The sequence below is a fragment of the Andrena cerasifolii genome, chromosome 3 (genome assembly GCF_050908995.1).
Source record: "Andrena cerasifolii isolate SP2316 chromosome 3, iyAndCera1_principal, whole genome shotgun sequence".
NCBI classification, from domain to species: Eukaryota; Metazoa; Arthropoda; class Insecta; order Hymenoptera; family Andrenidae; genus Andrena; species Andrena cerasifolii.
This window is the reverse complement of record NC_135120.1, coordinates 19,117,999-19,141,908: the sequence shown is the minus strand read 5'-3', so window position 1 is coordinate 19,141,908 and position 23,910 is coordinate 19,117,999. Positions and strand designations below refer to the sequence as shown.

The 23,910-nt window shown below is 42.3% G+C and overlaps 3 protein-coding genes across 12 annotated transcripts in view; 1 reads left to right on the top strand and 2 right to left on the bottom strand.

The window, feature by feature from the left end:
* Nucleotides 1–3,123: 3,123 nt before the first annotated feature.
* On the bottom strand, nucleotides 3,124–13,448 carry Nat1 (N-acetyltransferase 1). 3 transcript variants are annotated; one of them, XM_076809461.1, is made up of 8 exons: nucleotides 13,296–13,448; nucleotides 7,555–7,666; nucleotides 7,206–7,422; nucleotides 6,152–7,094; nucleotides 5,935–6,072; nucleotides 4,875–5,764; nucleotides 4,463–4,765; nucleotides 3,124–4,298 (listed from the first exon to the last, which is right to left on the bottom strand). In XM_076809461.1, exons 4-8 carry the CDS (start codon nucleotides 7,053–7,055, stop codon nucleotides 4,191–4,193), a joined length of 2,343 nt encoding a protein of 780 aa, XP_076665576.1. In that variant the 5' UTR covers nucleotides 7,056–7,094; nucleotides 7,206–7,422; nucleotides 7,555–7,666; nucleotides 13,296–13,448; the 3' UTR covers nucleotides 3,124–4,190. The 3 variants fall into 3 exon arrangements, with proteins under 3 accessions (XP_076665576.1, XP_076665577.1, XP_076665575.1); XM_076809462.1 differs by lacking the exon at nucleotides 13,296–13,448 and adding an exon at nucleotides 7,729–7,747; XM_076809460.1 differs by lacking the exons at nucleotides 7,555–7,666; nucleotides 13,296–13,448 and having other exon boundaries at nucleotides 7,206–7,548.
* Syx13 (syntaxin 13) lies at nucleotides 12,542–18,961 on the top strand. 3 transcript variants are annotated; one of them, XM_076809480.1, is made up of 6 exons: nucleotides 12,542–12,775; nucleotides 15,545–15,748; nucleotides 15,841–16,006; nucleotides 16,094–16,221; nucleotides 16,776–16,909; nucleotides 16,987–18,961. In XM_076809480.1, exons 1-6 carry the CDS (start codon nucleotides 12,633–12,635, stop codon nucleotides 17,160–17,162), a joined length of 951 nt encoding a protein of 316 aa, XP_076665595.1. In that variant the 5' UTR covers nucleotides 12,542–12,632; the 3' UTR covers nucleotides 17,163–18,961. The 3 variants fall into 3 exon arrangements, with proteins under 3 accessions (XP_076665595.1, XP_076665596.1, XP_076665597.1); XM_076809481.1 differs by lacking the exon at nucleotides 12,542–12,775 and adding an exon at nucleotides 13,977–14,148; XM_076809482.1 differs by lacking the exon at nucleotides 12,542–12,775 and adding an exon at nucleotides 14,218–14,484.
* Nucleotides 18,962–19,228: 267 nt separating this feature from the next.
* LOC143367519 (ankyrin repeat and BTB/POZ domain-containing protein 2) overlaps nucleotides 19,229–23,910 on the bottom strand; it is a 34,267-nt gene continuing 29,585 nt past the window's right edge. For 4 of the 6 annotated variants that reach the window (XM_076809447.1, XM_076809448.1, XM_076809445.1 and 1 more), the window contains 10 exons: nucleotides 23,442–23,772; nucleotides 22,582–22,817; nucleotides 22,294–22,496; nucleotides 21,481–22,215; nucleotides 21,127–21,395; nucleotides 20,834–21,039; nucleotides 20,449–20,742; nucleotides 20,195–20,377; nucleotides 19,765–19,954; nucleotides 19,229–19,644 (listed from right to left, as the gene is read on the bottom strand). In XM_076809447.1, coding sequence (XP_076665562.1) covers nucleotides 19,589–19,644; nucleotides 19,765–19,954; nucleotides 20,195–20,377; nucleotides 20,449–20,742; nucleotides 20,834–21,039; nucleotides 21,127–21,395; nucleotides 21,481–22,215; nucleotides 22,294–22,496; nucleotides 22,582–22,817; nucleotides 23,442–23,772 — 2,703 coding nt within the window. In that variant the 3' untranslated portion in view covers nucleotides 19,229–19,588. Of the gene's footprint in view, nucleotides 19,955–20,194; nucleotides 20,378–20,448; nucleotides 20,743–20,833; nucleotides 21,040–21,126; nucleotides 21,396–21,480; nucleotides 22,216–22,293; nucleotides 22,497–22,581; nucleotides 22,818–23,441; nucleotides 23,773–23,910 lie in introns of all 6 variants that reach the window. The other 2 variants (XM_076809444.1, XM_076809446.1) reach the window with 2 other exon arrangements.

Below are 23,910 nucleotides of genomic sequence, written 5' to 3'. Positions count from 1 at the left end.
CAAAACGTTTGGTTTCCTATCGATTTTATTCGACTCCGTGCGACGCTCGTCATGGATGCTCGTAAAAGGGAGAAGGTGAGTATCGCGAGAGCAGGTTTGGTAATTTTCCATGCACGAAAATAATTATCATAAGCATTCGCGATAATTACGTGCTGCACGTACCGGTGATTCGTAAGCGAGCTATTGGCAAGTATGCGTGTAAACCTTGAATTTAGCCGTGCCGCTCGGTTGCACTTATTTTGTTCCCGATGAGTATCGCCCATCGCGGAATTTATAAAAAGATCTCGTGACTCATGCCACGCACGGAACGACTCGCGATCGGCGGCCAGAGCCGACTTCGAACTCGTCGCTGGATAGAGTGTCTTATCTCGAGATATTGTAATAAACCTTGGTTACATGCGCCCTCCTGTCGCGGTTACAATAAAGTCCGTACTTCGAACGAACGATCGATCCATCATCGACAGATTGCTCGGTCGTAAATCACCTTCCCATAAGCTGGATGGTAAGCTGCGGCTAAGTTGCTACATACGTGTGTCGTTTCGACTGTGCACCGTGGTTTCTTTTTCTCGCGCACGCTACTCGAGTTACATAAAGTCAGTAGTCGCCGCGGGATTTAACAATGTATCGCTGGCACTTGTATTGCTTTTCTTCTTGCCGAGAGCAGTGTGTACATGCCAAAAAAAGTCGGCAACGTCGATTCGAAGTTGACGCTTGAATTACAGTTGCGCGAACCTCGCGTAACGAATAAATTTGTCTGAATAAAATTGTACTCGTTATCCTTTCCCCTAGTGGATTGTTTTTCTTGTAGATTTTTAAGGACCTTGCAGTTGGTGGTTACGGAATATACATTTTACAATTGTGGAATTTTATCAACTTGGAAAATAAAGAACATGGCTGACGAGTAGCTCTCGCACTTCTCATTTCTTACCCACTAATTGTTTGTCACTCATCGATCCTATTTATTCGAGTGCACCGTCTTGACTGAATTTATTCGAGTAATGTCCAGCTCGAATGCACATTCCTTGATTTACGGTTGTAGACGATCGAATTATTCCCGATGAATTTAGATTGATTAAACGGTGAGCACCGGGTGAACACACATGTATCAAATGAGTCGCTAAGAACTTATCTGAGAGAGCATTTTCTATTACTGATTCAAGAGAAAGAGATCCGTATGAGATTAAATTTATTAAGTCTTGAGTTTCATCAAATAGAAAACATACTTTTCAACAAGTTTATATTTTCAAAAATATTAAGATCGCTTTCGACTTGCTAATTGAACCTGAAAAATTTCCATTCGATTACCTTAAACATAACCAATCCTTCCCCAAGCACTTTCCAAAACAAATAAAGCTATTGCAGATGTGGGTATTTCTTAAGTCACCCTGTATGTGTCGACGGCACATAAAACGAAGTAAGTACGTCGGATTTGCAACGATGAGTTGAAACTGTAATGCCAGTGGAAGGACGCCCATAAATTCGTGCCGACGAATGTAATAATTCGAATTCGAGAGAAAAATGAATTTATTGAACGAAACAGCGTGCAAATTCCATTTGCGAACGAGCGCGAGTGACACTTGACAAGATGAACAGGAGGACGCGAGACGTTCGAGAATGCATCGTGAGCGAAAACAAAAGAATGATCAATGGTAGACGCAAAGAATCGTAAAGATGACAATCCTAGGAACAAATTTTATTGATAAAGATAAAAGATATTTTTATCAGTTTAATGTCTATGATCAATTAAAAACGATTATAATGTAGTCCGTTTACGTGAGAAATAATACTGACGATATTATACATGATTCGTGTTCTCGTTATTTTTTTTTTCCATCATCTTCCGATTAAATTTATAATTAATATGCGGGGGAAATAAATTAATAAAGTTGAAGTACAATATCGCATGTATAACAGTTGCGGATGAAAAATATTGGAATATATCGATCGATCGACGTACTCTCGTTCACTAAACACCATGTGTGGCTAAATTATCGTTTACGTACGTACTTTCGTCTCATTTTTTTCATTTTTTTTCCATTTTGAATACTTCTTTAATGTATGTGTGTATGTGTGTGTCTGTGTATATATATATATATTTATATATATATAATAAAAAGGCAACGAGCAAAACACGTAAGTATACCACAAATACCCATTTAAATATTACGCTAATGTTGCTATAAATGTATGTCCACGTACAAAGAATGTTACTTTCAAATGAATAATCGTTAAATTCTCCGTAGCGGGGATCAGGTCATTACCTTCGAGAGTATGATAAAACGAACAGATACGAGTACACATCGAATACACATGATTCGATCATCAATTCATCACCGATAAGACGAACAATTTTTTTTGGCTTTCATTTTTCCATTTTTTTTTTTAAGATTCATTCCATGAACGATGCGTATGTATCTACATTAAAATGTGTATTCGGAAGAAGAAAAAGAAATAGGTCTAATAATGATCATTGGGACTAAAGTATTTCTTTGGACTGACGACGTTGTCTGATTGCGAACCACCACTCTTAAATAGAAAAAAAAAAGAAAAAGAAAAGTGCAGTCTACTTTCCAACACTTCAGTCCGGCAACGAATATTAGACAGTGATGTAGCGATAGTATTAATATTAATTACAATAAGGATAATAATTATAATAATAATAATAATATATACATCATTCTGAAAGAAGATTATCCACAAAGCAATGAAAAATGGTATCCAAATTCTCCTTACGTTTATATTCAGCGTGTGTATGTGTATATACGTGATAGGTACAAGCTTAACACGAGATATTATTGTTTGAAAAGTGCGAAAATGTTGAAAAATGTACACGAAAAAAGAAAAAACAACCGACGATCGCTAATTCTCGTCTGGCCGTCTTCGCCGATCGCGAAAGTTGCGATATTGCACTAACTTTTGTTTCCTTTTCTCTCTTTTTCTTTTAGGCGAACTTATGGCATTATCTCGTGTTCGGGGTCCGGAGGTTTTCACGCGCTAATAACAGACCATATATCGTACCGATGCGTGGAGAATTCTAATATATTAAGTGGCTACAGGCAGGGGGATGAAGGTAAAAGGTGACTGTGTATGCGTGGTCATCGACAGAACAACCAGGGGGCCATCTGTAATAAATTACACCAAGGTTTATTCTTTTTCATCATTGAATACGATTGCTTTTTTTTTTCTTTTCTTTTTAATCGTGTCACTAAATTTCTGTTAAACGTCACGTTCAGGGGAACGTTTTCTGTGATGCTGGCTGCTGGTTGTTAATCAACGGCAAAATCGATTACTAGTTTAGTAGAATTAATGGAGCAGCATATAGGTTGTACACGTGGAGGTGGCGAAAAAATGGTGTTCTCGATTGATTGGCGCGCAAGTTTCGACTCAGCGTGTGCTGTCTACAAAGAAATTCATTTTCCAGCGTCTCGAGTAGAGAACAAATCAATCAATCGCAATTCTTTTACACGCTATTTACTACCGAGTCAGTCCTGTTTTCTCGATTGATTTTTCCCTCACTTTTTTTTTTGTTTTCTTTAGGAAGGTAAGATCGTGTTATTTCTTTCATATTTTTTTTTCGACTGTTGCGATTCAATTATATAATAGTAATAATAATAGTTAATAATAATAGATAATAATTCCTCATAATAAATGTAAAAGCTGGTACACAGAGATAACAAGCGACTCACTGGTGCCGCGAGACAAAAAGACTTACAAAACGTGACACATGCACAATACTAGACAAAAACTTTGACAACACAAATCACCAGACTAATTCCTTTGTTTCCTTGTTTGTTTCTCTGCACCGATGTGTTCAATACAGCGGCGAAATATAGTTTGAGATATATATATATATATGTTTGCTGGCCCAATATGATTATAAATCATATTTCGATATTCAATTATCTAAAAACATTCTAAAACTTCTTGCTTATAACGTCTGTCGCGAAACCACTAGAGGGGCCGCCGGCCAACGTTAATCCATTCGTCGTTTGGACGCGATTGTAATGTCCTCTCTCTTTGCGCCGAGGGTCTCGACAGACTAGCAAGATGTTGTTTTGTGGCATTTGGATGGAGAGACAACTCAACTAGTAGTAAACTGAAACCGCCCAGTTCAGTGATTATATAGATATTAGAACCCTATTCCAAATTATAGGTAGAGTAGTTTAGTCTGAAGAATGTATCATCCCTTCTCAGAGCTTCTGCATTCTGTAGTTCTTGTTGTTATCGTCGTCTTCGTTATGATCGTCGCTTTCTTCTTCGGTAGATGCGTTATCCAACCATGTTAACCAACCGTTGACCTACACCCGTTCAATCAGCAATTAATCACCCCGCTTATCTTTCAATTATACAGATTACTAAACACGAGCTACACATATTGACATAACATTCTGTTTAGTCCTCTCGCGGGAGTATAGCTATTTAACTAATCAAAGTTAGCATGCTGTACACAAATCGTGTTTACCTCGAATAATGCCTTGCCCTTCCCTGGATAGGCGTCGGTAACGCATTCCTTCCACTTGAAATAGGCATCTTCTTCGATCACTTCTAATCGATAAAGCCCGTCGAACCATCGCAACAGCATCCCCTTTGGGAAATTGTGTGAGAACCAAAATGCTTGAAGCGCATGGAGAGCTGTCACTTGAGACTCTATGTCGACAAAGAGCAGGCGCATCAGGCGCGCATATTTTTCCAGTAGCGACTTCTCTTTGTCTATCACTGCCTTGCCTACGTTTGATGGATCAACGCCAGGCGCCAGTATCGTTTCCTGTTGTACATATAAAGACGTTGGGTTATTGAAAATAAAGGAGTCGCGCAGCAAGTGACTCGCGGTCTATCAATATTTCATAGATCGTAAAAAACTAAGTGCGTAATACCTGTGTAATGTATTTGAGAAGAACGTTCATTAAAGCGTTAATGAACTCTGAATCAGAATGATGCGAGGGTTCTAGCTTCTCCTTGATCCACTTGTAAAGAGTATTCGGGTTGGGGTCGTATTCTAATTGACGCCAGATGTCTCCCTGGATCTTAAGAAGCGGGTAAAGGAAGGTCAGTTCTCTGTCCTCTAGAATCTCCGCCAGCCTCTCTTTAGTCTTGTCCGCCTCGGGCAGCTGGCTGATAAGATTCACTTTGCTCTCGTTGAAGATCTGCGTGAGCCTCGCCTTGCCTTGGCTCTTATGCAATTGCTGCAGTATTAGTAAAAACAACGGATGATGCTGGCCGTTCTCCGTCACGGCGACGAGATCGGTTAACTGAATTAAATTGTCCACGATGGCTTTGGCTGTTAAGAAGGCGACGTGGGAAGCTACGCAAGGTACGCTGCTCTCTTTCTCCGGTATGTTGGACACTAGTTCCTTCCACCCTTCGTGCACCTGCTGTAAGGTGACCGCCTCGGCCTTCTCCAACTCGATCATAAGCTTGGCCGCTAGCTCGCGCTCGGAATCGCCGCGGTCTAATGTGTTCGAGTACAGCGTGTAAACTGAATGGCGTAAAAATCGCTCGGGTATCTTAAGATCTTGGAAAGCCGTCACTGCGTCCTGCGTGTTCATGTGCGAGACAAGGTCGTCCATCAGCGCGTTCACCTTCTTCAATATCTCCTCCCTGGAAGTCCCCTTATCCTTTCGGTCTCTGGCTTTGTCCCGTTTGTCGACTGGGCCTTGCTTTATCACAATCGCTGGCGGCAATTCCTTGTGCAATAACGGCGAGCTAGGCTTCAGCGTGCTTGTACGTAAAAGAGGCAACTCTGACGCTCTGCCTGGGAACAGATCTATTTAATTGAAACAGTGAGAGAGTGACTTTTGTCTCATCGTTTTATAATAAAAATCTAAGGCATGTCGTTTGTATTATTGACTATGGACTTGGTTGATCCATATTCGTTCGCTATATTTGTTCAACCAAGTTTCTTGATATACATGATTACATGTAAAAAGTACGTACCACTGTTGAGAGGTAGGTTGGGATTGATGTTGGTTTGTTTAAACATCATAGAATTGGCAGATGGTCGTAGTGATACTTCTTCAGGATGTCCAATCAGCATCTTGTTCTTATTGAAGCGTAATTGTTCTTTATTGCTGTCTGTAATTGGAAGATTTTCATTAGTAAAACTGGTATCTTGTAAATCATAGATATATATGTATGTATATGCTGTACATACTGTTATTAAAGTTTTGCGGTGAATTGTGTTGCTGTTGATTATGTTTCCCTTGATAGTTGTTCTGATGACGATTCTGGTTCTGATAGTAACCCGGCTGGTTACGTTGATTGTGGCGGCCATAACCAACCCCGGACGTTCCTGAGAATCCATTTGGGTTGAATGGAGATGGCATGCCAAACGAAGGGGAAGTCAATGGAATACTTCCCATCATGTCCATGTCTAATCCGCCACGTCCCATTTTCCTTAAAAACTCAGCTCCGAGGCGATCCTCGCGTCTATGGAAGCCATTTCCCCTCGAAGACTCGTCGTTGTCACTGCGGATTTGATTGATGGGCATCGGACCTTCGGTGCTAGTTGCCTTGCGTGGAACCCAGCCATCACGGCGTAGCTCAATGACATCACGCAGCATAAACTTGATACGTAGAGGAAGATCGCTGCTCTCTGCCAGGGAGTTCATACGTCTGAAATATTGATCCATGAGTCCGCGACCCTTATCCGAGTCAAGGATACGGCCGCAGGTACGCATGATCTGGCAGAGGCATTCGATATCCTCCGCGGTGTCCCCCCTGGATCCCCCTCGCCTTTTCTTTTCCAATAGTTGCTGGATGCAACGATGCAGGATCGGCTCCGACACGATTCCCAGCTTGCCCAGCTCTCCGATGAACTTGATGTTACCAAGCATCTTCCGCTTAGCCACCTGTCGGCGTTCCTCTTCCTCTGGGCCGAGTTCATCCTGATTTTCGAACGCCTCGCTTGCCTTCGAACGATTTTCAAATTCGTCTTTGCACTTGTTGAGAAGAAGAAGTGTGAATGTGCTTTGGCCTTTTTGACTTTCGATGAGAGTTTTTCGAGGTTCAAAGTTTGCAGCTTCGTCTGACAGCCGTTTGCACAGCTGTGCGTACATAGAACTGTACTTGGGTTCATCAAGGGCTTTTTCGAAGATCTGTGGAGAAGCAGGGATTTACGTTCAACGCCGAGCGACATATCTTTCAGCCATTAGATAGATGTCGCCCGAGACAGGCGACCATTGTTCAAACACTTGTCGCTTACTTACCAAGAAAATGACACCTTTAAGAATTACATCAGAATTAAGCTCAACGTTGAGCAGATCGTTGCTCAGCTTTGCGAACTTTTCCGGCGTAAGCTTGTTAAGAATACCCCGCACCTTTCTAAAGATGAGATCATTTCTGCTTTCTGGGGTGAGTGCATCGCGTCTAACAGTTGAAGGAGGGATCCAGCGTTGCTCAGTGGATAGGGAGCGAATATCGTCCCTGGAAGGCATCGAATTCTTTTTAATATCAATGTTACGAGTAGATGCGCAACACGGAGGAGGATTGCTTGGGTGTAAAAAGAAGCTGCTCGTGTATGACAGTTACAGCCGAGGTAACTTTCTAGACCCTGACCTTCCTCCCGAGACACGAGAAGCACCCCCCGGTCCTATGGGGTTGTCCGTTGTTGCGCGTGTTTCGGCCCCCTGAGTGATAAATCACAGCACACAGATCTTCCTTTAGGAAGCTGAAACAAACAGAAGATTACAATAAAAGTACCGGTCAGTCTGTCAACAATTAATTGCTTACACGCATGCTACTCCATCCATGTTTGATTATTAATATGCAGCCTTTGTACCTAATGATATAGAAATATAAATGTATTAACAACCAATCGTAAACAAACATGCGATTAAATCTTTTAAAAAGTACAGATGTTAAGTGTTAATTTGGTACGCGAGGTGGCCCCACGGCAGACTTCTTCCTTCACGATACACGACGCCTCCTCCCCTCCACAATTCCAGTTTACTTTCACTACTCTACACTCGTCACTTTCTTTCGCCGATGGAAAACTCTTTCGAATGCGTACCGTTATAAAAAAAAAAAAATGTGCACACCGAGAAAGAAAACCGCGTGCTTCCAGTCCTCCAGGGCAACGAAGCATCGCAGAAACGAGGATAACCTTACTTCGCAGTGATTCGTTAACTATACACACAACACGCATATCCCCATGCAAGTCACAAAATACAATCGCCTGTTCGCAATCAGGACGGTAACATATTCGATTACTTCTCACCATTGCGAGCCTACACCATTTATAATTATATCTCTCAAACAGTATCATGCGGAACAAACATCGATCAACACCCATCTTCGCAATCAAGCGATCGTCGATTCGCGCCACTGTGACAACAACCGCAGACAGTACAGTATCGATAACGTTAATTGCAAGTTTCGTGGGACGATGCTTCTTCGATTCTGACAATCACTTTAAGGAACGGTACATCTCGGGACCCGTATGAAATAAAATATTCGACTACAAAAGATTACTCGTCCCGTGAATCGCGTGGCAATAGAAAGAAGAAGGATGGGCGAATTGTCTTTGGATTTTATAACGATTAGAATTTTAATGCCCGTGGAGGGCCGGTGATTAACGTGCGCGGCTTTATTGCGCTCACAGGTGAAGGTCTTCAACGGGGCAGGACGAGGACCTTCTTCAGGGAAACGGCTTTGATCTTGAAGTATCGGTTACGAGCAAAACAACCAAAAGCCGTGGACGATGAACGTGGAGAGGAGCGTATGTGGGGCGCGGCTCATGGTCAGACGGTCAATGAACCTTCCGTCGTCTCGGCTCGACCGATCTCGGCCCCAATCGTCGAGCTGATCGGGCGAGGTCGGTTAACTTCGCCCGCGGTTCGACTAAGGTCGTTTTTGAACGCCTCTACTCAGCGTCCCCATGCACTTAGGACTGCTGACTGGGGAAGCATCAGGGGAGGGGGGTTCTTCCTTTTCGACGCCACGAATAGCGGAACAGACGGAAAAATGGCTTTGTCTGAAGGACGAACGTTTCAGCCGCTCTATTTTGTCCACACTTCTTTCTTATACGCTACCGAGAACAGCGCTCTACTTTGATAACGAATTTCTGGAATTGCGGGATCGATTTTTTGCCATACCCGCACACTTTTCGAAAAGATCATCATTATGCCTTTCACTAGTGCGCAAGGCGTATTACAGGGCATGTAACGGCATGCATAAATCGTATTCGTTATCTGGAAAATATTAATCCCTCCCCTCGATTCATAAGTAATACGTTGAAGACGGAGAACATTTGAAAAAAAATCTGCAGAGATATTTGGTTATCGTAATTGATAACAGTGATATATTCTCCCTCGTCTTTACAAATAACGAGTTCCCTTGCAATAGATGTATCGATAACGCTCTATCGGAAGGAAAGAGTCTCGAGAGCAGATTAGAATTCTTGGCAGCGGTATATTGCGATGCAAAGTACTCGCATGAATATGCGGAGGCATCGGGGAAGGAAGCGCGTTGAAGTTCTTTTTAATTGCTTCTAGTGGCGGCGACGGGGTCTTGAGCATCGAAGAAATTGCGACGGTTCGATCGATCGCGAAATTTCTCGGCGCGGAGATGTACGAGGCTGTCCCCAGCGGGCCAAAGCGGAAGCTAAATATACGGGGGGGTAAACGGCTGACAACGCACGGTGGGTCTCGGGTGGCGTTACTTTGAAGCTGCACGAGGAAGGTCGCCGCCTGTCGAACACGCTCCGCGACATTGAAAACGTTCGCTCGGTGCATCGGAACCAGTACGTACCCGATCTCTCGCGTCCCTTCTTAAATTTATATTACCTTCGATACACGACGGATAAGCGAAGGCCGCCCGAAAGGGAACAAACACGACCAGTCGAATTACCGAAATAACGATCGAAAATCACATCTAAATTTATCTGCTCGGACGTTTGAATTTAAGTAACCATCGAGGCGCCTGTATTAAACACGCGCGGCAAAAAGGTTATCGCGTAAATATTTTGGCAACGACTTCGTCGGCAATGGCCGATGCCGGGGATTCAATTTTCCCGCTCTCGATGTTCTCGCGACGGTCGAATAATTCCCGTAATCGATTATCTGCTTAACAGCTCGCAGATAGGAATCTATAAGCCGACGCACGTCTCGCGATAACGCGTCCCGTGATTCAGGTCAAAAGCGGTGGAATCCAGGGATCACGACACCGGAAGCACTCCGCGGAAAGAATTATTGCAATTTCGTGTCACTTTCAAAATCCTGAATCGCATACTCGTATGTACCTTGGTATGCCGTGACAGAAGCGTTCAGAAGTATGGATATTACTTCGAAGTGGAACGACACCATTGCGAGCGTACTATTTTATAAATAATTACGGTCGATCTACTTTCTAATGACTGAGCGTGCATGTACAATGCATTACTGCGGGAGAAGCAACGCGTATTAAATATCCCGAGCTTAAGTGCGAAACGGGAAAATGAAATTTTAAGGTTATAATCGATCGTCACGCTCGCGGCTGAGAAATAACTTTTCAGTTACCCGTTAGCTCGCTATTTTTAAACAAACAGGTATGTAAAAATAAGTTTGTTCATCGACCTTTAGTAATTTATCGACTCCCCGGCGTTATATACGGCCGAGTTGAGAACCCCTGAATACTAAACGCGATTATAAGGTCTTCCACATTATATTTATAAATTAAGATGTATCGGGGACTATTGAAATCGATAAATTTGTTTAGATAAATGTAGGTCGGAATGTTTGTTATCTTTATGGAAATGTGAAATTGGTCGCGGTGATGTGTGATGAATAGGACAGAGTGGAACGGAAGCTACTCATAAGCATAAGCTATGCACTGCGAAGGTTCTCAACGTTTTTGTTAGCGCGAAGCAATGCTAGTCAGGCTTTGAATGAAGCTTTAGCAAGCTGTCTACCTGTCTGCAATAAAACCAAAGATATAACAACGAAGTGACGCAAAGCTGTCGCTATCCTTGCTCGAGCAACGCATCCAGCACACTCCATTACTCGGTTTCCTCGTGACACGTCACTGATGCGCCGTGACGGTTGCTCTCGGCGAGTTAGAACAAGGCTGCCAACTTTTGAAGGCCGATAGCGTGCAAGATTAACAGAGAATGTACTTAAACAAGAAAGGGGAATGGTCTTTGACTCGCACAAATCGTTCCATTTTAGAACGAGGCGAGAAATGTCCATAAATCTGTTCTAAAATCCAATCTCGCTTGAATTTGAAAAAAAGAAGCAACTAAAAGTGTGTGTTAGAATATCATTATTAATACTTTGCCAACTATGCAATAATTTAGAGTTAGTAGATATTATCGACGAGTTCTGTTTCAACAGTTCTAAATCGTCGCTGACTAAAATTAACGATCTGCGTTTTCGCTAACGTTTGATTAAACAGGGTTGACTGAATTCGACTAGAATTTTATAGGAAAGAAACTGTCTCAACGGGTCACAGTGACGGTGGCAAGGTGCAAACTAGCCCCAACAAAGTGGACAGCTGAAAGGAAATCAGTACACGTCTATTCATAGCCCCGATAAGCGTTTAAGTCTGCTGTGTAACAAAGAGGCCGCATACGGCCGTCACACGTTCGACGTAGGGAACACAGTCATATGGGCGAAGAACATTTAAAGGCGCACACCGAATACGCTTCAACGCTGGCGCGTGTTCGGACGCGCCGCGGCCCGAGTATTAACCGTTTCGAGGTTAGAATCGTTAGAACTACCGGGGATCGTTAGTACGCCATTACAGAAACCAGACTGACAATGTCCTTCTTTCAGATCGAGCGAGTAATCTGCTCGCGGGATCCAGCGTTAACGATGCACCGCTTTGCATTGCGTGCGCGCCATTTTTCCTCCGTTCGTTAATTTTTTTTTTTCCAGTCGCGACGTTTAAGTACGATTTTTTTCTCCGATTTCTTGGAAAGTCGGTGTACGCCTATGCGAGGCATGCCGTGCCGCGATTTTCTGTGGGATAAGCGGAAATTAGAATCTGCTTGAAACGGTTCTGCTAAGCTACGGTCGCTTCGCCGAAGCGACTCTGAACGAAGAGAAATTGCATCGCTTCGATTCTCCTTGTAGAAACGAATTCCAATTAAGGGGATATTTAAAAGCGTAGATATATATAAAAAATAGTAACTGAAGAATCGATTGTTTTACGATCATTGTGCATAAAGGATAAAAATTGATTCCAAAGGATCCGGTCCGAGGCACGAAATTCCCAAGCGAAACGTCAGAAACACGAACATGACAGTACACGCCTGGCTTGGTTTCGTCTACGCCTATGTGTGTGCGTGCACATTGATCGAGGGACGCGTCTGTATGTGTGCGCTCGGCTGCATACGTATGTTTACGAGGCCCAGAGTCTGTTGAATATCCCCGATAGAATAAATGCCTCGAAACAGTCAAATATTCTTCGAATAGCGCGTAACGCCATTTCCAGCGAAGATAACGGCGGAAGTAGGGGGGGGGGGAGAGCGTGGGTAGGGACGCGAAGGACGATTTCGAAAATCCGAGCCAGTACAAAAGGATACGCGTATTATTCGACGGAAGGGGGGCGATAAAGGGAACGTTTGACGCGAGCGGCGCGCATAGCGACGTCTTTAATAAACGACGCTGGTTTACGACGGGGAAACAAAGAGCGATCGAAGTGGAAAAAAAAAGGGAATGGTACTAATTTCAGAATTCTCTGAAAGAGCTCGGAGAGAGAGCTTGGCAACGCGTCGCACGCGAGGGGGTTACCGTGGACGTCGAATGTCGTACGCGATTGTCACGCCTGGGCCGAGAGCAAGCGTTCTCGCGCTGAGAAGGTATTAAATGCCCGTAGCAAGCGAGCGTGCGAGAAGCCGTAGAGAATTTAACCTATTTCAATAGTCACGCCGATATTAAAATGTCAAAAGTGGGAGGTTGCGTAGGTGCACACGACGAACATGACGCTCGATTACCACTCGCGTGTCGTTTCTTTCCTTCTTTCATTTTTCTCGCCCCCTGGATATCGAGGCGAGGGCCGCTTTTTCTGCTCGGACGGAACGCGGGTTAAGTTCGGAGAGACGGGGGCCCGGGCGAGACGCGATGGGCAAGGCGACAAACGGAAGATGCGTTGGGAGCCGACATGACGCACGACCTATGTACGTGCAGCACTGACTTGCTGAAGCTACCCTCGGGCAAAATTCTATCCGATTTTACGGCTCTCCGCGGGTCGCCTCGCCGAAACTAATACGCGCCGCGTGGTGATCGAGCGTTAAATAATCGTATCGCGGCATGCGTGCGATCGAAAACCAGCTATTTTAGCGATTAAAGCGATGGGAAAGCAGAATAGCGTTTACTTACGGCCGACGGTTGTTGTTTCTGAAGACTTTCGCAATCTGTCGGTCGTGCTCGGGAACTTCCGTACCGTACGTGTCGTCAAGCCAGCGTCCGCCATGCGACTAACCTCTGACCAAGGGGGACGCCAGCATGTCGACAATTGCCACCGACCGATCAGAAAAAATGCGCCACTATTTTCCCCTCGTTTTACCATCGCGGATGCAATAAACCGCAGCGAAATGAATATTTCGTTAGGTTTATGATTGATTCTAGCGGTAGTAATATATAGGACGGTGTTGTAGCCACATTTATATTACTTGGTAAAAAAATAATATCGGGCTAGTTAGTTGCTCCTTTCGGCAGCTCATTTCAGCGATGTATTTTAAAGGGAAAATGTTAAGCCAGGTCCTTAAATTACTTTTCGTTTACTCGTGTCACAATAAAGCGCAACAAAGACTGCTGGACGCTACTTTGGACCCAGTAGTATCGACGGTGTTTTAGACAGAGTAGACTATATAGCGCTATTGTTCTTACTTCTATTGTGTTTGAAATGCCCGAAATGTTCCTAAAATATCGCTTAAAATCGCACGTTTAAGGGACACGCGTAGGTTTCGTCGCTTCTTTATAAAGTGGTGTGCATTACAGGCGATAAATCGTAACGTTCGGAATAGTTTGACATCGGTAATATAGGCATCTGTTAAACGCACGGCAGTGAGAACAAAGGGGCTATTGTCACACGGACGGTGGAGTAGATCGTTTAGGCAACTGTCAGTTTTTAAGATTCGAGACATAAAAATAGTTCTCTTGATTTTTAAATGTGAATTAATAAAGCAATTTCTATTTAGATATTAAGAACACTTGTGATAAAACGATTCAGGTTTGTTGCACGCTCGCCGTTGTTCGCATCCGCGTTATACTATACTGTTCTCCATTAATTTAACTGTTCGCGAAGTATATGCACTCGCTGTACACCATTAAATCCGAATGCTCGGCTCGGTTGCATATAATCGCACGTAGAATGATTTTACTGCACCTCGGGCACCGCAGCTCGCTGAATCACTTTCGTTCCAGCAATGCGATAACCGTTTGTGCATGAACATTGTCCGAACGACTGTTTTGGAGGCAGTTTCGCGAATATTTACACGGCATTCCGCGAACTTTGCGAAAGTCCCGATTTATCCGCAATATTGTTATTGACATCAATTACGAAAGAGTAAATGTAACTTTTTATACGTAGACGGATTAAGACCCATCATGCTTGAGTGTTCGTGTGTATATCGCAAAAAAGGATTATATTTGCGTCAGTTTTTTCGCGTTCTATAAGTTTCGAAAATTACGAGTAAATGATCACTAGCTTGGATTAAAAAGTCCCCCGAGCAATGTAACGGAGAGATACTTTATTTATACGTCGGTTTCTTTACGATTTTCGCGATCTGTGTTCGTAATGTATAGGGTGAGGCACTTGAAATTATCATTTTGGTTTGAGTCAGTATTATTATGTCTGAAAGCAGATGAGTCAAGTAAAAGTTGTGTATATAGGTCCAGGCAGGATAGATGCGAGAAAACATTTTTAGGTGAAGGGGGTTCACAGATTAAACGGCAACCTTTGTTTCTTTTCAAGGGAGCATATCTTCTCGTCGTGAAACTCTAATATACATTGTTCGAAATGCAACTAGCGCTTCTGATTAGGAAAATCTATGATGATTTGACCTGTTTAAAAAAAAAATAGAGAAGACTTTTAAGTTCCTGAAAAGTCCACTTAAAAGAAATTTGGTTTGATACAGCTCACATTCCTCGTGAAACTAACAAGGGAAGGACACCATGCGATAGACATTGATTTTGATGAGCCTTGGCACGATGGATCTATGTGAAAAATAAGTAAATAGGTGTCCGAGCAATTCAGCCATTGGGCCTTAATAATAGGGATATTTATGTGTAAATTATTAAACATTTCATGTGCCTGGCTAGGCGCCAGGGTAGTGAGGGGTTTTTATCCACTAAAACCCCACAGCTACCCTCCACGCTCGGACATCTATTTATTTATTTATCACATAGAACCATTGTGACAAGGCTCATAAAAATTGTGTCCTTCCCTTGTAAGCAACATTTGCTTGACCTGTTTCTCTTTGAGAGTAATAATAGCGATATAAAGCATAATAATAATTACGGAGGCTTGATTGTTCTATCGAGCATTCAGCTTCTTGGGCTTCTCGGATTGTGCGTAGCTTTGTGCGAATGTTGCAGATTTTAACAGGCATGGTGTCTATTTTTAGAATGGCTCACAGTTCTCAAACATACGGGTCCACGGATCAACGGACAGATGTACCTGATGTAGGATTTAGTCCTACGGAACTTTATAGTCTCAGCGAGAATATTACCACTAACATATACACAATTAACACGAGCTGGAGGACACTGGAGCGTGCATACAAAAATATTGGAACCAACAAAGATAATCAGGGTCTAAGGGATAAGGTGTAAGTGTCCTAAACATTAAATTCGTACCGGCCTTATGGATTTTGTATTTATTTCGTACATACGCATTTGTACATGTTTATGGCTCCACTAGGCATGTAACTCAGTTAAGCACAAATCAAGTAGTAACTCAAACGAGCAAGGATATCACAAGACTGACAGTGCTGATGAGGAGGGGGGATAAACAGCAGAAGTTGCAAATCGAGAAGCTAACCACCGATTTTAAGGATGCACTGCAGAGATACTCAGACATGCAGAAGGTATTTTATTCTTTGCTACATTTCGGATGTGTAGTAGAGGACTGAAGAAATAATGCGCTCCTAATAATTTCCCAATGTATTTTGTAGTCAATTGCGGAGAAGATGAAGAGACATATTTTGCTTATACCTAGTATAGAGAATCCAATGGATGCCGATGACGAGGAACAGCAACGTCTACTCCAAGTACAGGAAGATGAACACAGGACGACACAAAGGTTCGAACGAGTTCAATAGCCTCTATTCGTGATTCTTCTATGACGCGCATAGCTTATGCATTTTATACAGAGTTGGGCGTTATTTCAATAAAGTATCGAATACAGTCTTTCGAATAAATTATGCTTCGAATAATATTTGAATAAATGTTACGAATAAAATGAAGTTATTCGAGAATAACGAATACAAAATTTATATAGTCGCTGAGTTCCCTGGAATAACGAATAAATTCTTATTTCGAATAAATCTGGCTCGAATAACGCTACATATTTACTCGTTATTCACGAAGAAATCGGGGGGATTTATTCGTTATTCGAAGTAAAATTTATTCAACTTTGATTATGTGCCGTGAATATCGGGATAGCTTGAGTTTAAAATTTCAATGAAAAGATTAAATAATTGCGACGTGTATTATTAATATAGAGAAGCTATAAAATTGCGCTCGAATGTATGGTAAGTCTGTAATAATGCGTATGAATACATGTTCAGTATCGATTGTGTCATTGTGCACGTTAAAATCAGCCTACGAGTGATTGTTTTCTTACGAAATGCCTAGGAGTCTTGAATTTCGACATGGATTGCTGCTGGAAAGGGAGGATATGATAAAATTGATCGAGGGCAATATTTTGGATGTGAATCAAATAATGCGCGAACTTGCCGCATTGACGTACCAACAAGGCGACGCAATCAGTGAGTAACGCCCTTTTCTTCGCATTACAAATGTTTCGGGGGCCGTGGAGAATTCTTGCGATCCATTTCTGTTGCAGACACGATAGACAACCACATAGAAAATATACACGGGAACGTTGAGCTGGGAGCGCAGGAATTAATTAAGGGAAGTAATTACCAAAGCAAATACCGGCGAAAAGTTTATATCCTCTTGTTACTTGCGATCATAGTCGTTGTTATATTAATTATTATTCTAGTCACTAAATTAAGTTAGCGCTCCTAATCGTCGTAGATTTCGCGAGCAAACGAAAATGGTTGTCTCAATCTATCTTATGCCGACTTGTAGAAATAATTATCGAGGGGAGTATCGTTTTTGGTAGTTCGTTTATTGGATTCGCAATACGGGGAGAGGATAGACTTATTTTATATTCGTTTGTGAATCTATCGACGCGCAGTCCGAACGTAGCATCCTTGTTTATTCTTACCCTTGGAAATAATTTACTTTCATTTCCGAATGATCTGCATCGTTAAGTTCAGATTAAGGTGGAACGTAGCAAAGGTATTTCGGCACCTGCAATTAGTAGCGAAATAAATTTTGATTTTCGTATTAGGAGACTATAAACAGAATTCCGAATAATTTATAGCAATCATTGTCGCCCTCGCAGTACCAGCAAGCTAAAATCGCGTCGGAAAAAGTCGTGAATCGATTTAATTGTATGCACATTATTTTCTCAATAAATTCTGTAGGATTGCAAATGCGAACGATCGTTTAAAGAAATTGATGGAGTTTAATCGAAACTTGTTACACGTTATTTTATAATTTCAAATTCTATGGCAGGCTTTGCTGTTTGTTGGAAATGCATGTTGAAATTATGGCACTTTACTGATATATATTTTTTTCTAATTCTTTTTGAATGTCTGTAATTGGGTGTCATAAGCACTTGCTATTCTTCTTTATTACCAATTTTCTATCGCATGTGCTCTTGTTACACGTGTCAATCCTATCAATAGGTAACGTAAAGCGGTAGCAAAAATTATAGCATATATTTATCGTTAAATCAGTGAAACGAGTGAAGAGCGTTAATTATTGAAAACTTCGCTTGTGACAACATATGTGGTTATCATATTCAATTTTGCGCACGAATTTCTACAACTTAAATATTATTATTAGTTTCCCCAATTTTTCAGAATATTTCGCTTTGTATATAAATTAACACAGATGTTAGTACATCCGTACACTTTACTGCAAAATATTCGAACGGTTTAAATTTTGCATCCGCTCAACATTAAACTTTCTTGCTTCTACGCAAGCACAGGTACTAAACAAATGCCAATGACACATAACAAAGTGTACTACTCACAGTACACGCCGCAGAGGGTGCCTACGATAATAACTTTTAAGGCAACTGTTTCCAAATTGATCCTTTCGCAGACCATTTTTAATGGTGCACATGCGGAGGTAATTACGAGATTGAGACAGCCGTTTTTCGAGGATCGATGTAACTCTTATATGATTATTAGGCATTCCAAAATCTAAAAGTCCAGTGATTACAGTATCATTAAGGTTATAACTTGAATATTGTATATACAACTAACCATTGACATTCTAAATAAATCACATTATATATAATGCTAACATTGTTACATCGTTAACTGTGCACGGATGTCAGTGACGACAGTTTTGTCGCGACGGTAACGAACTGTACGCTGCAAAGACAGCAGTATGCATCTAATTATGTTTTATTCCTTCTTTCTTTTTGTAATGTGTTGCGTTATTTGTAAAAGTTTTATTACGAAACCTAAGCTTAATTTATTTCAATAGAGAGGGAGAGAGAGAGAGAAAGAGAGAATAAAAACAGCAATGTGTTGTACAAAAAACTTGAGCAACCATCGAATATCGTAGATAGCGTATTGTTTTTATTGTCTTCACTTCCGCTCCACTTCTTTTCTTTTTGCATATTTTTTCACGAATTATTGCAAGTTGAATGTAATTGTGATATAAAAAGTTTATAATCTAGCAATTACATGGAAAATGTGTAATGAAAAATATAAAGTTTTACGAAGCTTTGAGAAGCGAGACAGTTATCATTTAGTCTTCGGTATCACAATATTTATAATTTATTGGAATCGTGGTGTACACACTTGCGTTTGCATTATTCATACAAGAGAACATTTTTAATATTTTATAATTGTCTTCTTTGCACTGCGTATAAATTGCTCGGTCTGTTATATACAAAATTGTTTGTTCACTTTGTTATGTATATATTAATAGTTTAGTCATTGCAAGAAGCTCGATCCGCAATAATGTATGTCTTGCTGCATATTTTATGATAATATCAATTTTGTATTTACACTATTATTTAAACGCTTCCGGCGAGAACATTTACGTTTAGGAAATTCAATTTCTTAATTATTATGTATTCACGGGATTCATTTACAGCAACGATATAATGAACTTGTATAGTTTTGAACACTGTGTAATATACATTTATATATGTACTATACTTTATGGCTTACGAAAAAGATATTAAAAAAAAAAGAGTACTATACAACAAGAGCAAAGAGTTACGTATTTCGTGTGCGTGGAAGCTTATTTCTTCGAACGTCTATCAATGCAATGGATAATTAAAGTAATCGTACGTGATTAAATAGCCTGTCGCGAACTCGAGGGAAATTTATATTTAATTGTCTGCTAACGAGTTAAATATACATCATTAAACGTTCAGTCTTAATCCATTTACGTATGCTTCTTCTTCCTAAATGACGTCATTTAAACGTATGCAAATATATTGATAATTACATTGGATGAAAGCAAATATAATTGACGGTACCGCTATATCGCGTACATGTGTTATATCTCTAAGTCTTTATCTTACTTTGCTGCTGAGATCTCCTGGCTTTTATTCTTGCCTGTAAGGTGAGAAGAAGGCCCGCGAGAACATCGTGATTGGGCAGTTTCTTTGCAAACAGCAGACGTTTCACCGAATCGTCATAAGTCAGCAGCGCTACCATGTTCTGCAGCAGAAACCCTTGGCAGTACTCTAAAAGCTGCGTTGCATTGTAAACCTGAGAATCATGGAAAAGTTTCAGATTTCATTCGGTGCAATAAACTTATTGAGGAGTCGAGACTTCTTGTCAGAGTTGGGCATTAACTAAATAAAAAAATTATTTAAATAACGGATCAAATGAAAGTTACTTTAACGTTAGATTATTTGACGAATGAAGGGAAATTTTTATTTAAACAAATTTTTTGCCCATCTCTGCTTCTTGTTTCAATTTAAATGACATTTAAGTTCGACCGTGTACCTTTGCGTGAATGTACATAGAAACGATGTTATCGAGATCAACCATCGAAGAGCACTGGGCCTCGCAATACCTAAGCAAGCCATCCAGCTGGAAAAAGTTTGCAGCGGCCATGAGCTCCAAGACATCGCTTTGATTCACTTCTAACGTGGCGCATCCACCGTGGTACAAAAACTCCATAACCATCTGGAAAGTAACTTAGTCTTCAATTTCGTCCAAAGAATACTTGCATCGAAGCGGGCGGTAAAGCTTGATACCTGAAAGATGTGGTATCGAATATCGTTGATTTGTACAATAGGAGGATTACCCTCGCAGAGTTTCGAGCTTAACATATTCCTAAATCTTGGCGACGACGTGACCAACACGATTTTATGGCCGTAGAAGACTCTGCCTTCTACTCTGAATTGCACGTCGCTCAGCTCCGGATTATTTACAAATTTCGGATCGATCCTCGACCCACTGGAGAGCGTAGTGTCTCTGATGGGTTTTATCGGCTCCCACCCGAAGCACGTGCAGAAAATATCAGCGAGAAGAAGCGTCGTGCCTTCCTTCTGTCCGCGAAACAACATAACAGTGGATGAGAAGTGTCTTTGACTGTTTACTTGACAAATTTATCGCTCACTGATTTGGAGTATGACCCACCTTGCTGTACCTGAAGATATTGAACAACAATGGCAGGCATTCTTGCACGAATTGCGTCGAATAATCATCCGGGCACACTTGGAGGAAGTCTTGAAGCAATTGGTCTATCACTGAGTCCAGTCGCATTTCATGGGCCGTCGCGAGACTGTGCATCCAGCAATGCAACGTCCAGCCAACTTTCAATCCCCGGAGTTCCATTGTGATATCTAGGAAGGAAGTTTAAATGCGCACAGAATTTAGAGCATAGAACGTCTCAGGCTCTCCGAAACCTTGGAAACATCTGTCGATACTACCTAAATGGTTACTCTCGGCACTGTGGTACATTGCTTCTTGCAGAGCCTTCGTCTGCACCTTGTTGAACACTGGTTCCTTACCCTCTCGTCGGTTCCCTCTTCCATCTACGGTTTGCTGCTGGGGACTAGTACCTGCGCTACCTTCTGCAAGAATCTCCTCCAAGGATAGTACCTCCTTCTCACCTCGCTTCGCGGAGAAGTTCAGTGGATGAGACAGTAGCTGGTGAAGACAGCTCCTTTGGCCATGCGCTGTTGCCACTGATATTGCGCTGCGTGTAAAATATAGCAGTCGTCAGACAAAGCAACTCTTCGATACATACTCGTTTAATTCTTAATTATTAGATTTTCACTTGCCTGTAACAGCCACGTTGAGCAGAGCCAGAGTACGAAAACGAGTCTTTTATTAAGGTCGACAAGAACGGCTGAGCACCATGAGCCAAGAGCAAGGCCACCATCTCGTTATTCCCAGACGCTGTGGCTGCCTGCAGAGGCGTAACTGTACATTTGTCTTCGCTGAGCTTAGCACCGCCCTCCACTGCCGCGCCTCTTTCCAGCAATACTCTGGCAATGTTACAGTGACCCAATAACGCCGTATAAGTCAAAGCGGTCCAGTGCTGAGTCTCAGCATTGAACCCAGCCTGGCTGCAGCAGATATTGCTGGTAACACTGCTCGAGCTGCTTGGCGAGCCGGAAGACGAATTCGGCGATTGCATGCTCTTTCCTGGGGACATCACTGCCGATGAAGTGACCGGACTCCTAGCATTCGATGCACCTGATGCTACGGCGCCCTTGGAGGGTGTGTTCCCCGACTGGCCGGTCGACGGAGGCGGACTCTCGACATTCAGATCCGCGCCAGCGTCTAGTAAAGCCAGCACAGCTGTTTCGTCCCCATTGATGCACGCTATCATCAACGCGGTGAAGCCATTATCATTCACCGTGTTGACTTTGGTAGATGGTAAAAGTGGCATCGCGTGAGCGATCAGATCTGTGCGCCCGCTGGTCAGCATTTTGAACGCCATGTCCATGGTGAGGAGGCGCACGTATTCGGAATCGTCGATGCGCTTGGAACACATGGCGACGTCCTCGAAGCTGCGGAAGAAGTGCTTTCGCTAGAGAATGCTTCGTATAGAATAACTGGGACGATAGAGTAATATCGCTGCGGTTTACCATATCGGTCTAACAGGGCAGTCCACGCCGGGTAATAACAGCCTGGCAGCCTGATTAATGTCGTCCTGATCCACAACGAGACCGTGCCTGTGTTCTGCATGAGCGGTCGCGACGCGTAACCACTCGACCAGTGGAGGAAGAACAACGTACGCTCGCTCGTACGCCAGCTCTTGTATCCCCGGGCCTCGCTCACCGTGCTCTAGCTATAAGAACGTTGGTTTCTTAGATTATGCCGCAGAAAAGTGTGGAAACAGGTAGTTGTAAAGGGCAACGATCAAATGGTCGCACCTGAGAACACCTCATGTAGTAAAACAAGGCGTTTAGTGCCTTGGTGGTTAGAGGTATGGGGTAACGTCCCGCCTGGGCTACTTTCGAGATCAGATCTATCAGTTCAGACATGGACCCCACGCAGGTAGTTAACAGCGACGGTTCTAACGCAGAGCCAGCTGCGTCTCTTCCACTACGGGACGATGAAGATGAATTTAGGGAGCTCACACTGGCCCAACGTGGCATTGCTAGAGCACCTGTGAATATTATTATACACATCATTCGAATATTTTCTATTAGGGCTCGACTTTCAACCCGGAAATTCAAAAAATTATGAAATTTTGGGGATAAGTAGAGGGTATACAGGTATGTCTTACGCAATTTTTTTTGCTGACTAAATGCACTCTAAGCGGATGAAATTGACTCCTGAAAATACGGCTATTTCCCTATTTTGTGTTATAATTCGCAAACTGAAAGAGATAGGAAAAAAGTTTTCAGACGAAAGTTACTTCTTTTAATTAGGACTATCATTTAGTAAAAGTGCTACGCGAGGTATGACACATGATAGTCCTAATTAAAAGAAGTAGCTTTTGTCTGAAACCTTTTTCTATCATTTGGAAACTTATAGTTCTTACAGCTCGCGAGTTATAATACCTGAGAGTGAATTTGGGTAGCAAACAAAATTGCGATAATACATATTTATGTATCCTCTGCATAGCCCTAAAGTTTCATAATTTTTTGAATTTCCGGGTTAGGGGTCTTCCTTGTTAGAGGCACTGTCAGTCAAATGGATGTCTGCTTTATTAATGAAAATTAAGCACAGTAAGGCTCAGAGCCTCAAAGCAATCCTGTCTTCAATATCTGACACAGGGTAACCCTACCTGATGCTGTTCGACCTGCATTAAGGTGCGCGTATGGCTGAAGGAGACCCCATAAATCTCCGCTATTTGCTATGGCATGCTCCAGCATCGTTGCTGTTAAGGTTGTGTGCGGGTCGGTCGGTATGCATTGCAACAGTATTTCCTCCAAGAGGTTCTCGATTCCCGCCGTCAGATATATGGCCGCGTATTCGTGTATCATTCTTCCTAGCCGTACGTCGGACATCCAACGAAGGAACCGGCCGACTGGCAGCTGCAGCCCTGATCGAGAGGCCTTCGATTGCTTCAGTTGATCACCTGATACAGCAAACATTGTAGCTGCTCGCAAGCAAGCCTATGAAAGTAGAAAAAATTGATGGACATTCACAGTGATTTTATACACAGAGTAATTACTAATCTATAAATTAAACCACAACTGGTAGAATCAAATACAGATAACACATGGAGGGTTCCAGTGGCGCACTCAGGATTT